General features: G+C 48.3%; 1 protein-coding gene across 1 annotated transcript; it reads left to right on the forward strand.

Annotated features, from left to right (window-relative positions):
* Positions 1-77: 77 nt before the first annotated feature.
* On the forward strand, positions 78-14,868 carry Gtf3c4 (general transcription factor IIIC, polypeptide 4, 90kDa). Its single transcript, XM_013021494.1, has 5 exons — positions 78-682; positions 7,461-9,287; positions 11,855-11,985; positions 13,354-13,442; positions 14,326-14,868. Exons 1-5 carry the CDS (start codon positions 338-340, stop codon positions 14,388-14,390), a joined length of 2,457 nt encoding a protein of 818 aa, XP_012876948.1. The 5' UTR covers positions 78-337; the 3' UTR covers positions 14,391-14,868.

A 14,868-nucleotide genomic window follows, 5' to 3' on the forward strand; every position in this document is an offset into this window, starting at 1 on the left:
CGCCTCCACCCCGTAGTAACGGGCGCGGAGCTCGCGGCCCGGGGTCCGCAGCAGGCCCCGGGCTCGGCGGCCGGGAGAGGGAGTCCTCGAGGCTCCGCGTCCCCGCGCTCTCGCACGGCCCGGCGCGCTTTCTAGACAGGCAGCTCCGCGGCCACCTGGCAGGACCGCGTTGCCTGGCAACGGCGGGGTCCTTCCTGGCTCGGCGGCGCTCGGGGCCTGCGGGGAGAAAACCGCCGCGGAGGGCGCTGGGGGTGGCGGCTGCGGTGCTGCAGGCGGCCGCGGGACGGCGACGCGGGCTCGGGGCGCCGGGGGACCCCATCTCTGCGCCTGAGGGAAGATGGACCCGGTCGACCCAGTCCAGGTGGAGCCCGCAGACGACGGGCCCGCGCCGCCCGCGGAGGAGGAGGGCGAAGGGGGCGGGAAGGAGTCGGCGGCGGACGCGGCCCCTGGGCCCAGCGCCGCGTTCCGCCTCATGGTGACGCGGCGGGAGCCGGCCGTGAAGCTGCAGTACCCGGTGAGCGGTCTGGAGCCGCTGGCCTGGTCGGAAGACCACCGCGTGTCGGTGTCCACGGCCCGCAGCGTCGCCGTGCTGGAGCTCATCTGCGACGTGCACAACCCGGGCCAGGACCTGGTGATCCACCGCACCTCGGTGCCCGCTCCTCTCAACAGCTGCCTCCTCAAAGTAAGCCCGGCCCCGGCCCTGGGGTCCTCTCCGGCCGCCGTCCCGCGATCGGCCACCCGGCCGCGGTTACCCCGGCCACACCACCTCGGGGGTCGTGAGGGGGCCAGGATCGCCTCAGCTTTGAGGGTGAAACCTTTACAGCAGTTGGCACCGTTTCTCGGATCCCGTCCCTCCCCGTCCACATCCCAGTCCTGCGGGCGCCCCTCAGGACGCGATCCCGCCAACCCTCGCTTCGCCCCAGCATCTGGCGGGCAGCTCAGCTATCTGGTTGCTCCCGGGTGCTGTCTGAGACTCCACCCCCTGTTGACCCAACCCGGGACCTGGCTCCTATTGTCTGGGGCAGACTCGCCAAGGCCCTTGGCTGGCTTTGTTTACTGTTTGGGGCCCTCCTCTCGCGCCTCTTTTGCTTTAGAGTTGGGAAACTGGCCCATTCATTGTCTTACGGGTTTGAATCGTTTTATTGTGAACGGTCCTTGTGTCTCACCTGGGGCAGACAGACGGCTTATACTCCAGTTGTTCTTTAGCAAGAGTCTGGGGGACGTAGATTGGAAGATTAAAGCTTCTGCAAACAAAGGCAATGATTAAACTGGGAGTCGGAGGTCTCTAAACTCACTGCTTTCGGCTTCCCCTAATCTAAGTTTGCATCAGAACTTCTGAGTTTCTAAAGTTTTACTGTGTTGTTGTTCTATTGGGTGCAGGTCCTGGGGCTTGAAATCCAGGCCTGGGCTGTTAGCTTCTTCATTCGTGGCTAGTGCTCTAGCTCTGGAGCCTACTACAGCTTCACTAACGGCTTTTTGTTGGATAATTGGAGATAAGACTCACAGACTTCCCTGCCCTAGCTGTCTTCAAACCACAATCCTCTGATCTCAGTCTTCTGAGTATCTAGGATTATAAGCATGAGCTACCACTGCCTGGCTAAGTTTTACTATTTTAATACCGTCATTTTCAAACTCACTTTAAAAGCAGTAAGCCATATTGTACATTTCAGTAGCCTGGATAAAAGCTTTCTATTTTTTCTGTGTGGATCTGCATGCAAATACAGTAGGTGATTTGCAAAGGTATATGCTCATGGTTCTGAAAGTAGAACAGTGAACCACAGCCCCTGCCCTCAGGGAGCTTACACCCTGCCAAGTCATAGACAAACAGTACCAGGCAGTGCCAGTTTACTTGGTAGTGAGGTTTTTCTGAATTCCTATTCAGAGTTCCGAGGTTTTAGCTGTGGGTAGAAGGCCAGCACACTTAGCTTTCAAACACAACTTAATATTGAATTAGGTCCTTTAAACTTGTATGTGTGCCTGTGCTTGTGCAAGTGCACTGGTACGGTGGCTTGAACTAAGGGCCTACTGTTCTTAGCTTTTTCTACTCAGGGCTAGTGCCCTAACACTTGAATCACACCTACATTCACTTCCTGCTTTCTTGCTAGTTAATTGGAGATAAGAGTCAGTTAGGGCTGGTTGGAGCCTCAGCTCTCAGCCCCCTGTAGAGCTAGGATTGCAGGCTTGAGCTACTGCTATGACTTTATTTTTTTGAAATTCTCACTATGTAGCTCGGGCTGGCCTTGAATTCCCAGTCTTCCTGTGTCTGTCTCCTGAGTGCTGGGATTACAGGTGTGTGCCACCAGAACCTGCATGAGTTTTAGGTCATTAGTGAACTTCAATGATTTAGTACTCAAATTTCTTATAGATATGAATGAAGTGGCTTAAATAGAAATAAATCAGTTGGACACATGCTAGCAATGCTTTGAAATTCAGTTGTACATAGCTGGGAGGCAGAATGGTATTCTGAAAGCTCTCTTCTCTGCTGAAAAACAAACTTTGTATATTCAGGGATGTTCATGTGCACAGTGCCTAGAGAAGCATGTCTGTAGAGTACAGATTAAGTTCTTCCTCAGAGAGACATTTAAAGGTTGGAAGGAATAGTGAGGGAAGGTGTTTAAATTAGGGGAGGTCATCCAATGGTTGAATCTGCTGCAGTGCTGAGAGAAAGTAATGTTTAGTTTCTCAAAGGAAGGAAGGAAAGGGCCTTGGCAGATGGCAGAATTGAGACATCCATCTTGTGCCCATGAACCTTTTCTCGCAGGCATAACTGTTGATTGGATGGTGGTCATGATTAGTCCACAAATGAGCTCAGTAGTCCTTATGGAGTCAGAAAGTAAGTGAGCCCAGTTTGGAAACTGTGAAAATTCAGCCCAAGAAGTCACTAAGGTGCTGTTCCTTAGGGGTCCTGGTATGGTTTAGAACTGGAATCTACTGGGTTCTAGCCCATGGCCTCTAGGCCATGACGTGATTATCTCTAATAGGATGAGCCCAAGACAGGCCTATCCATAAAGGAGTAAGAATAATAAAGTCGATACTGTTTGGGTTTTTTTTTTCTTTTCTTACACATTGTATCACTTATCATTGATTCCTGGCTCTGAATGTGTAAATGGCACAAAAATAAAGCAGCCTGCTGTAGGTGACTCACACCTGTTGTGCTAGCTACTCAGGAAGCTGAGCTCTGAGGATCCAGGCTTGAAGCTAATGGGACAGACAAATCCAAGAGACTCTTACTGCCAGTTAACCAACAAAAAGCCAAAACTGAAGGTGTGGCTCAAGTGGTAGAAAACCAGCCTTGAGCAGAAAAAGCCACTGAGTTCAAGCTCTAGTACCAGGACAACATGCATACACACAGAAAATAAAGAAGCCATATAGGTATAAAAAATAGGTCTGGGTTAATTGTGGGTATCAATGTGAAGACAATATACTTAGTATTCTAATAAAATTTTGACTCAGTTTGCTACATTTGACATGTGCCACAAATCCTGTTTAACTAGTAATAAAAAACACATAGCCCTCTGATAATTGATAAAGAACTTGATGAAGAAGCTTCTGGGGAAAAAATGTATAAAGCTAGGGATGTAAAGAAGTTGAATATTTTGATGCACTACGTTTTGGGTGTTCTGGGGATTAGAATCTCCTCCACGCTGCCCACCTTGCCCAGATACCACCACCTGGATCTCCGTGCTATGTGCAGCACTGCTGAAGTGTCCTGTCAGCCCTTCTGAAGCTTATGCTCTGCTGTTTGGATTATGATTTTTTTTAGAATATTGTGCAGCTAAATAACAAATCAGGTGTTACCAGCTATTGGTAAGTTACTATAGTGGGTACTGAAGTTATATGATATAAAGCTGAATGATAGAAATCTGGAAAAGCAATGAAATACTTAAGGATAAGTCATAATCTTTCTTCCCATTGGGTTACTGATTTAGTGTGTACTGAGTTGTGGTCTGTTCCAAATCCCACCTGAATTTGTGTGCTTCATTGTATTGTGCATCAGATGTTAGGAGTTTTAGAACTGTCTCTGTCTTCCTACAGAATACTTTTGCTATTAGTACTATTTACTTGATAGTTAAATGTTTAACTTGGGGCAGGCCTCCGTGCACGGGAGCATTTATGTCCTTGGTGCTTGTTTTGATAGCTAGTTTTGTGATAGGGAGAGTTGGAGGAAGTGTAGTAGACTAACCTAATTGGAGTGTATTGTGGTAAAGGTTACACTACAAAACCATCAGTCAGGCTTTTCCCTGACCCACGATCTTCTGATCTTCTCCGTCCTGCCAAGAACTCTTCTTGTATTGGGTGGGACAGAGGCTTGCTTGAGCTTCCTTTGTCTCTTCTTGCACGGCTGCTTTGGGTTACAAAAATCTGTCAGTTTATTTTTGTTCTGCAGTAGCTTTTTGTGAGTTTCACCAATTCTAAGGATTATTACTTAACCTTCAATGTTTTAGGGTTTTATGAACAATTTCCTTACCCTTCATTTCGTGTACTGTTTGACATCTCTCCTGAATTTTACACGCTTATCGTGTAACACTAATCATTAACAGTTGCTTAACACTCAGAATACTAACAATTATCATAGCTAATACTTACTGTTTACTATATAGTTTGAGTATTCTGACTTATTTAACTTTCTTAACTGTGTGAGATGTGAGGAAATCAAGACCAGAAGATGGAAGCTGTTTGCATGCAGTCAGGGAGCCGGCGCGTGACAGAGCCAGCGTTTGAAAGGAACCCAGGTAGTCTAGCATCGTAGCACAGATTTCAGTCACTGTGCCATGTTTAAATGACACCTACCCATCCAAAGCTTGGGACATACTTGATTGTCTCTCTAGCCACCTGTATCTCATTTAGTTGAAATGTCTAGTCTATATTTCTCCAGTGGATCCGTACTCTGTCCAAGAGACTACTGTAAAAGCAGTTCTTAAAATGAAGGTGTCCTGCCTAATGCACCATTTTTCATAGTATTCCTTAGGGTTAAAAAGGATGAACAACTTCCCAAAAGGGTTCCACTTTTTTTTTAAGTGTTTCTCTGACTCTTTATACAGGAGTTCCCTGACTAAGGCACTTCATGGCTTTTGTGATTTTCCCTGGAGGTGTATCATGTTGAGCATGTCCAAAAGTGTTTTGGCCACAGAGCTCTTTCTCAGGGAACAACTGAGGGTTAGGATTCTGTGAGTCACTGTAACAAAAGTTAACTGGGCACTGCTGGCTCATGGCTTAATCCTAGCTTCTCAGGAGGCTGAGATCTGAGGGTTTGTGGTTCACAGCCAGCCCTGGTAGGAAAGTGTGTGAGACTTAACTCCAATTAACCACCAGAAAACTGGAAGTGGTGCTGTAGCTCAAAGTAGTAGAGTGCTAGCCTTGAGCAAAAGAGCTCAGGGACAGTTGAAACCCTGGGACCAACAAAAAAACAAAAACTGAAGTTAGCCAGCTGATTGGATTAGTGGGCAGCTAAATAAAATGAAATTCCATTTTACTGTCTAGCAAGTTTAGCAGAAAAGAGGATGAGTAGATTAGCCCAGTTATCCTTTGCTAGTTCCTAATAATCACTTGTTATTACCTCTTCCACTCTTCATTTGTTAATACACTGAGGAACTGGATTCCTAATCTAGCTTCACAGTCCATTTAAAATAATTTTTACTATGACTGTATATGTCTTAGACTTCAATTCCCTTTTAATTCTGTTCTCCCCTTTCCAGTTTGAAGATCAGCCTCTGTTTAAAAGAAGATTGAGCCATGGATTCAAACCTGTAGTCCTAGTAGCTGCTTGGGAGTCTTGAGATTGGGAGGATTGAGGTTCTGGACCAGTCTGGGCAGAAAAATTTGCAAGACCCCTTTTTGGTAGAGAACCAGACACTGGCCAGTACCTGTTACCTAGCTACATGAAAAGCCTAACAAAGGCAGATTATGCCCAGGCTCTCACTTACGTAAGAAATAAGACTCAAAAGTTAACAACAACAAAACAGAGCTGGAGTTATGGCTCAAGTGATAGAGTCCCTGCCTAGTAGCATGAGACCCTGAGTTCAAAGCCCAGTATTCTCCCTCATCCCCACCAAAGAGAGATTGACACAAAAAAAGAACTAAAAGAATTTGTTAGCCGGATGCTGGTGGCTCACACCTGTAATCCTAGCTACTCAGGTGGCTGAGATCTGAGGATCACAGCTCAAAGCCAGCCCAGGCAGGAAAGTCCGTGAAACTCCTATCTCCAATAAATCACCAGAAAACTGGAAGTGGTGCTGTGGCTCAGGTAGTAGAGCACTAGCCTTGAGCTAAAGAGCTGAGGGACAGCGCCCAGGCTGAGCTCACGCCCCACGACTAACCCTCCCCCCAAAAAACAAACAAACAAACAAACTTGTTTCCTCCTTTGTCCTTTTCTCTTAAGACCCTGGGTCAGGTTCTTCTTTAGCATAACAGAAACTATCTTTTGATTGATTTCCGCTCTTGAGTCATTTATCTTTTTTCATTGTTAATGTCCCTCTAACAGCTGGTTGCTATTGACATGTGTTTTGGACCTGAGGGAGAAGCGAGAAAAGCTGGGATGACCTCAGACCTTGCAGAGAGGGTTAGACCTGGTAGGATGGATGGAGAGGTGAAGGACTAGACAAGAAACCAGCACAGACGGGGGCACAGACAGTGTCCTGCCCACGACTTCCCGCGGAGGAGCAGCTTGGTCACAGCCGTCTTACACTGCAGCAAGAGCAGCCAGTGCATCTGGTCTTGGCTTTTGCGGGTTTTTTTTTTTTAGTGGAAATAACGTTTAAAAAATCTGACATTTGTGTTGTACGGATATTGTAAATATCCAAATATCTTGTATCAAAGATAGATATTAAGACATTTATTGCTTTGTGAGTAGCTCAGCTAAGTGCAGTTTACCCTTAAGAATCAACTGTTTCTTCTCGTCAGTTCTGAGACTATAGGAACCAGCCCATGAATAATGACATTTATTCTGATCCTTAAAAAAGAATTGTCATTTACTTAGTGAGTGAGTGCTCATTTACTCTTTAGACATGTACTTGATCTTTTATTTTTATTATCTATCTATTTGGGGATTCCCCTCCTCCCTCTAGTCCTGGGCCTTGAACTCTGAGCCTGAGTGCCATCCCTGAGCTAGCTCAAGGCTAGCACTCTACCACTTGAGCCACAGCACCACTTCCCGCTTTTTCTGTGATTAATTGGAGATAAGAGTCTCAGGGACTTTCCTGCCCGGCTGGCTTTGAACTGTGTCGGGATTTTTTTTTAGATAGGGTTGCAGCATGTAACTCATGCTAACCTCAAACTGGATTCTCCTGCCTCAGCCTCCCACGTGCTGGGATTTAGACAGGCATTACTCTGCCTGGCTAGTTGGGTCTCTTAAATGTACATCATGTCAAAATTTGGCCAAATTCATTAAAATAATTGCATATATATTGAAATTAACTCAAGGTGAATATTTATCTGATATAGTTTCTATATCTCATTTTCAGGTTGGCTCAAAAACAGAAGTTGCCGAGTGCAAGGAGAAATTTGCCAACTCTCGAGACCCTACCATCAGCCAGACTTTCATGTTGGACAGAGTGTTCAACCCTGATGGGAAAGCCTTGCCGCCAATGCGAGGGTTCAAGTACACTAGCTGGTCTCCCGTGGGCTGTGATGTGAATGGCAGGTGCCTTCTGGCGGCACTGACCATGGACAATCGCCTGACTGTCCAGGCGAACCTCAACAGACTCCAGTGGGTCCAGCTGGCGGACTTAACTGAGATTTACGGAGAGCGTCTTTTCGAGGCCAGCTACAGGCTCTCTAAAAGCGAGGCTCCGGGAGGCCATCTAGGGGATTTTGCTGAGTTCCAGAGGAGACATAGCATGCAGACCCCAGTGAGAATGGAGTGGTCAGGCATCTGCACCACTCAGCAGGTCCAGCACAACAACGAGTGTCGGGATGTAGGCAGTGTGCTCCTAGCCGTGCTCTTTGAGAATGGCAACATTGCGGTGTGGCAGTTCCAGCTGCCCTTCGTGGGAAAGGAGTCCATCTCTTCGTGCAACACGATCGAGTCAGGAATCAGCTCGCCTAGTGTTTTATTTTGGTGGGAATACGAGCACAATAACCGTAAAATGAGCGGCCTTATTGTAGGGAGTGCATTTGGACCAGTCAAAATTCTCCCTGTCAATCTCAAAGCGGTAAAAGGCTATTTCACTTTAAGGCAGCCTGTTGTTCTGTGGAAGGAAATGGACCAGTTGCCTGTGCACAGCATCAAATGTGTGCCTCTCTATCACCCTTACCAGAAGTGTAGTTGCAGCTTGGTGGTGGCTGCCCGCGGCTCCTACGTGTTCTGGTGTCTTCTTCTGATCTCCAAGGCAGGTCTGAATGTGCACAATTCCCATGTCACCGGCCTTCATTCTCTGCCCATTGTGTCCATGACCGCAGACAAGCAGAATGGAACGGTGTACACCTGCTCCAGTGATGGGAAAGTGAGGCAGTTGATTCCCATCTTCACAGACGTTGCCCTGAAGTTTGAACACCAGTTAATTAAACTCTCAGACGTGTTTGGCTCAGTGAGGACTCACGGGATAGCTGTGAGCCCCTGCGGCGCCTACCTGGCCATCATTACCACGGAGGGCATGGCCAATGGCCTCCATCCTGTTAACAAAAACTACCAGGTCCAGTTCGTTACTCTGAAAACCTTTGAAGAAGCTGCTGCTCAGCTTCTGGAGTCTTCAGTCCAGAATCTCTTCAAGCAGGTCGATTTACTAGACCTCGTACGCTGGAAGATATTAAAAGAGAAACATATCCCCCAATTTTTATATGAAGCTCTGGAAAAAAAGATCGAGAGCAGCGGGGCCACTTATTTCTGGCGTTTTAAGCTTTTCCTTCTGAGGATTTTGTATCAGTCCATGCAGAAGGCCCCCTCAGAGGCCCTGTGGAAACCCACCCAGGAAGACTCCAAAATCTTGCTGGTTGACTCACCTGGGGCAGGCAATGCCGAGGATGAACAGCAAGACGAAGGCACTTCTTCCAAGCAGGGGCCCAAGGCAGGCCCACAGGAGAGGAGCAAAGAGGGCGATGGAGAGGACGCCCCCGATGACAGCCTCCCCCTGACGGGAGATAGCGGGAGCCAGGAGCATGTAGAGGAGAAGCTCCTTGAGATCCAGGGGAAGATCGAGGCGGTGGAGATGCACCTGACCCGGGAACACATGAAGCGAGTCCTAGGTGAAGTATACCTCCACACCTGGATCACAGAAAACACCAGCATCCCCACCAGGGGACTCTGTAACTTTCTGATGTCTGATGAAGAATACGATGACAGAACAGCACGGGTAGGTGTTCATCACCAAGACGGCAGGCTAGTGCTCTGAATGCTCTGCTTTCTTCCTGAGAGAGAAACTCAGCTTTTGCTTTGGCATTTTTGAGGCAATTGATTGGCATGAGGTGCAGCGGAATGAGTAAGAAATGTAGACTAGTGTCAATAACATAGTCATAGCGCACAAAGCATGTCTCCATCCTTCTTGCTGTGGCCTTGATTGACACGCTGTGCTCACTGATGAGATTTCCAGGCTGCAGATGAGCTTGAGGCCACCCTGAAAACAGTAGTCTGCCACGGAGGTCAGAGTGGAGATGCCCACCTTTGCTGTTTCCCTCCTATCTGGGGCGTACAGAGTCCTTTCTGTCTGAAAGGACTTGAGAAGGTCTGATTTTGTCAAGGAGGGCATAAAAGGAAACACTGTTACTTAGATCTGGCTTTCACAAAACAGCATTATCTTTATTTTGGTACTGGAACAATCTTACATTATTTTCTAAAATGTATTCCATAGTTCAAGGTCCCTAAGGGGCCACTAGGGCTCCAGGCTTAGGGAGCAGGGGCATACAGGCTGTTCTCCAAGGTGCCCCGCACGCATTATCATTCTGTGGATTCTGTGAATTCCTGCAGAAAAGAAACTGTTACTTGAGCTGAAGAGCTGAGGGACAGCACCCAGGCCCAGAGTTCAAGCCCCATGACCGCCAAAAAAAAATCCCATTACCTTTGTCATTCAGACTTGGTCAGGGGAACTTTCTCACAGTTGCTAAAATCCTTACTCCAGGGAGCACACTGTATACCCAGATGTTCAAAACCACGAAAGTCTGCTTGTTTTACTCTGAAAGTGGACACTTTTGCCTGAAATCTTACTTAAAATGTTAATTGAAAACACACATTTCCATTTCTGATGTTAAATTGTTCACAAGTTACCTGTTGCATATTCTTGGAAAATATGTTTGTGCACCCTTAAAATTGCTACTCCTGGAATGTTTGCAGTGACCCTAAAAGTAGTGAGGGATGCTGGTCAAATCAAAGTCAGCCTTGCATTGTTTCTGTGTGTTCTATATTGTAAGAACTTTCTGGTGTTCACGGTGTCCTGAGACTGTCAGAATTATAATGAGATACTAGATACTTACGTATTCTAGACTATAAGTCGTGGTCTAGAATTCTGGTCTAGGTGCCATGAGATTGGGAACCTGTATTGAGCATGGTTATATAGTTCTAACAGAGACACAGTATCAAAATGGGAAGATTGAACCCCACCCTTCTATACAACTGAGTTTTGATTGAAGACCATGCATTTCATGTCTTGAAAAATCTGTGTGCATAAGGAGGACCTTTTTAACCCAGGATGTTGCTTTTACTAGAAGTTGTAAGTCATTTCTCACTCAGCATGGCGCACTAGTATAGTTGAATCTCTCAGCCTTTCTTCATTATCAGCTGCCCCTGGAGTCCCCTTTCCCCACCACATTGCCTCCTGCCCATGAAATGTTAATGCCACAGATACAATGTGTGTTTCTGTAGTGTGTGTGTGCTGTGCTTTCTATGAGGGAACGTTTTGTCGTGTCATCACATTGGCAGTGCATGAGTTCAGCAGTTGGCTTCCATGATCAAAGCCATCGGGTGCAAATTGAAGTGGCCCTTCCTTGGGGAAAAGTTCAGCACTTCTCTCCTGGGGAGGGGGGGAGAGGGGACTAATTCTGAAGACTAGAAAACAGACATCAAAAGTAATGGACTTTAATTTTAAATTACTTACCCAAGAGGTAGAGTGGCTAGTTCCTCGACTTCTGAACTGAAATTTAAAGGAATTAGTGAATTCACTCCAAAACCAAAATCTTGTGAATTCTTCCACAAGACCTATTTAGGTGTGAATGAATGCATTAGGACTTCAAAGGACACGATTTGCTAGAAGAGATGGCTCTTAGGGCTCATGCCTCCCAGTGACATAGACAGTGGGAGGGTTGTTTTAATATTGATTTTTTTTTACTTCATGAACCTTTTTTCCCCCTGATACTGGGGCTTGAACTCAGGGCCTCTTGCTCTTTTTCACTCAAGACTGGTGCTTTACCGTTTGAGCCACAGCTCCAACTTCTGTCTTTTTGCTTGTTAATTGGAGAGAAGAATCTCACAGACTTTCATACTTGGTCTGGCTTCAGATTGCAAGCTTCAGATCTCAGCCTCCAAGACTAGTCATTTGCATACTCCTACAAAGTCAAATGTTAATAATAGGTAAATATTTGCTTCTAAGAGATGTAAAGCAACCAGAACGAGTCAGGTGATGAGTGTGATTCCACCCCCCTTTAGGGATTTATTTTGCTCAGTGTCATAGATTTCAGGCAATCATGGCAGAACAGAATGAGTGTGATTTTCAGAACAGTTTCCCTCTGTGGTGAAGGTGTTGCAGGGCCCCTGAAGGCACTTATTTTCTATAGCTGGTGGACCTAGCTGGAGGGTCCAGCAAGTGTGGCTTGTAGAAATGCCATCTCCTGCAGCTTGCACAGGCCTGCATGTTTCCATCTTCCTTGGTCTTGGTAGCGTTGCTTCTGGACCCTGTGGTCAGCTGTCACTGCTGCCTGCCGTGTCTTACAGGTGCTGATCGGACATATCTCCAAGAAGATGAACAAGCAGACTTTCCCCGAGCACTGCAGTCTGTGTAAAGAGATCTTGCCGTTCACAGATCGGAAGCAGGCTGTCTGTTCCAACGGCCACATCTGGCTCCGGTAAGCTCCCACTCTGCTCAGCTTTGTGCAGCGCAAATGCCCAAGGTACACGTGCATGGTCCACCGCATGGAGGACGGCTCAGCCCACAGCCCGGCCTGAGGCGTCGTCGGTCTTCCTGGAGCTGGACAGGCTTCCTGGGCAATTGTCTGCTGGTAGGCAAGGCCTTCAGTAGACTTTGGTCATCTTGTTTCCTTGGAAGTCATGTTAAGCTTCTTAAAGGTATTGTAAATAATACCTGCCTTCACATGTGCTTACACAAATGTTTTTTGTTTTTTTTGCTTGTTGGTTTTCATAATAAAAGGTTGAAGCCTTCTCTCCTCCTCTCCCTGTTTCATTGTAAGAGTTAATCTTGGTGTGTCCTTGTTGTACTCTACCTGTGAGCGGTGTGTGACACTCTGTCACCCTCCGTCATCACCTGCCTTTCGGGAGACTGGACTCCCAACTCTCTTTCCAGTTGTCTTTGCTGGTTCTTCTTCACCTTCTCCTGTCTGTTGTTGGGCCAATCTTCCTGTCAGCTGTCAGCACTCGGGGCTAGGGAGTGACCCCTCAAAGCTGGCTGCTCACGGACACTCTGTGGCTCCCCCTGTGTCCTCACAGCCTGCCCGCCCGTCTAGCCAGCATCCGTCCTTGTTTGAGCATTCACTCAGTGCCTTACCTGGTCTTTCTCACTACTTTGTCCCCTTGCCAGCCCTGGCCCAGCTCACTCTTGACACTTGTGAGTGAGGCTACCTACCCCCACCCCCCACCCCTCGAGCGCCTCACCTCCTGAGCCCTCCTGTCTCTTCTCAGGGACTTGATCGTGATCAGACTGTGCTTGAAGCTGTCCAGTAGGGCAGGGATGGAGCTCTATTACAGAGCCTTCCTGGCATGTTCACCCCCCGAGGCGCAGTCCCTAGCCCCTCAGAAAGGAAAGGAAAAAGGCCGCCCATTTCTGATGAGTAAAGGCTAAGATCCTTCCAGTGGCCGGCCAGTCTGCACGCAGCCTGGGTGCCCCGTCTTCCCCTCCGAGCCCTGACCCCCTCCACTGGGTTTCCCCACCCTGCTCTCTCCATGCCAGGAGGGTACATCATTCCGTAGGTCCCACTGGAGGGCATTCCCCGCGCTGCGTTCCCCCGACCCAGCGCCCTTCCCGCCCCATCTGCATGGCTGCCTCCAGTGCCCCTTTCTCAGTGTGCCCTTCCTGGCACCACTCGGCACACCCGTTACCCCCTCCCGGCGTTCTGCATTCCTGTTCCTTGCTCTATTTTCCCCTTAACAGTTCACTATGGTCTGCAGTTCCAGTTTGTTTTAATGAGCAGCCGGGGCTGCTGCTTTCCTAGCCTTGGTAGTCTGCTCCTCTCCCCTGACAGTGCGGTCTATGCTTTCAGGTGCTTTTTAACCTACCAGTCCTGCCAGAGCTTGATCTACAGGAGGTGTTTGCTGCATGACAGTATCGCCCGGCACCCAACTGCAGAAGGTAGGGCCGCCCGAGCCATGGAGGGGGGGACGGGCCGCGGGCAGGGCCGTGCTGCAGTCAGCGCCACGCTGCTTCGTGATGTGTTTGAGAAGAGCAGACCCGTCCCATTCTCTATGGTTACCCACGTTCACAGAAACGCTACCTCCTTTCTGTCTCTGCTTGTAATGGCATTTTTGAAAGTTACTATTAGTGCCATTTTCTGAGAGATTATTTTGACATTAACAACATACGAGCTAGGCATGGTGGCACAGGCCTGTAATCCCAGCAAGTCAGCAGGCCAAGGCAGGCAAGCCAAGGGTACAAGGCTGGCCTGGGCTACACATGAGAGTCTGACTCAAAAACAAAGCTGGGTACTGGTGGCCCACACCTGTAATTCTAGCTACTCAGAAGGCCGAGATCTGCGAATCACTGTTTGAAGCCAGACAGGACAGGAAAGACCCTGAAACTCTTTATCTCCAACTAACTAAGAAAAAAGCTGGAAGTGGGGCTGTGGCTCAAGTGGTAGAGAGCTAGCCTTGAGCAAAAAATTTGCTCAGGGACAGCACCCAGGCCCTGAGTTCAAGCCCCAGGACAAACACCAAAAAAAGAAAAAGACTCACCACCACCACCAATGTGGTGTATGAACTATGCACTTATAATAAGGAATGTCCTTTTGTGTAGCTTGAGTAATTGCAGTTTCATGAAATACACATCCCTTGCCCTTGCGTTCCGATTTCATCACCTGCTGGGCTTTCGTCCAGCCTCGCTTCGGAATGAAAGAGCAGAGGAGTGCGTGCTCCGTCCGGCACGCAGAGCTGGAGGTGGAGGGCAGTCTGCCCTCACGGCCATCTCTTGTTTGGGCTTTCTGAGACTAATGCTTGATCCCACTGCCTTCCTTTTGCAGATCCAGACTGGATCAAGAGGTTGCTGCAGAGCCCCTGCCCTTTCTGTGATTCTCCTGTCTTCTGAGTATCAGTGGTGGCGGATGGAAGGGCGCGAACTCTGCTGTAGAGAACACCCTAGACCCAAGGAGTGGGTGTGGCGCACGGGGTGCGGGCGCCCACGAAGCCTGGCCCCAAGCAGAGAGGCTTCCTCCTGACTAAAGAGAAGGCCTCCTTGGAAGCGCACTCTCACGGCGCGCTCTCCAGGGACTAAAGAATAGCTTTTCAATCACTTGGTATGGAGAGTGTGCGGCTTTCAAATGGGCATCAGCCCAACTCCTTACCCGGCCTGGAACACTTATTTCTCAAGTGTCTTTGCCTAAAACAATGTCCTCCTGTCCCTAGGAACAGAATGGTCTCATCAGAGTTGGCGTGAGGCCCCCGCTGGGCTGCAGCAGGTGGTAGTCCGTGCTTTGGTCTGGGACTGCTGTGGCTCCAGAGAACTTAGGTTGGTTGGCACCTGGCATCCTATGAACCAACAGCTATTAAAAGCATCTGAAACAGTG

Source organism: Dipodomys ordii, unplaced genomic scaffold (genome assembly GCF_000151885.1).
Source record: "Dipodomys ordii isolate 6190 unplaced genomic scaffold, Dord_2.0 Scaffold55, whole genome shotgun sequence".
NCBI lineage: Eukaryota > Metazoa > Chordata > Mammalia > Rodentia > Heteromyidae > Dipodomys > Dipodomys ordii.

What these genes read in the sequence shown, in the direction of transcription:
- Gtf3c4 (XM_013021494.1), top strand. Translation starts at nt 338, where the DNA reads ATGGACCCGGTCGACCCAGTCCAGGTGGAGCCCGCAGACGACGGGCCC. An exon ending in TCAACAGCTGCCTCCTCAAA is followed by an intron (nt 683 to 7,460) that starts GTAAGCCCGGCC and finishes TCTCATTTTCAG; the next exon opens with GTTGGCTCAAAAACAGAAGT. An exon ending in AACGGCCACATCTGGCTCCG is followed by an intron (nt 11,986 to 13,353) that starts GTAAGCTCCCAC and finishes CTATGCTTTCAG; the next exon opens with GTGCTTTTTAACCTACCAGT.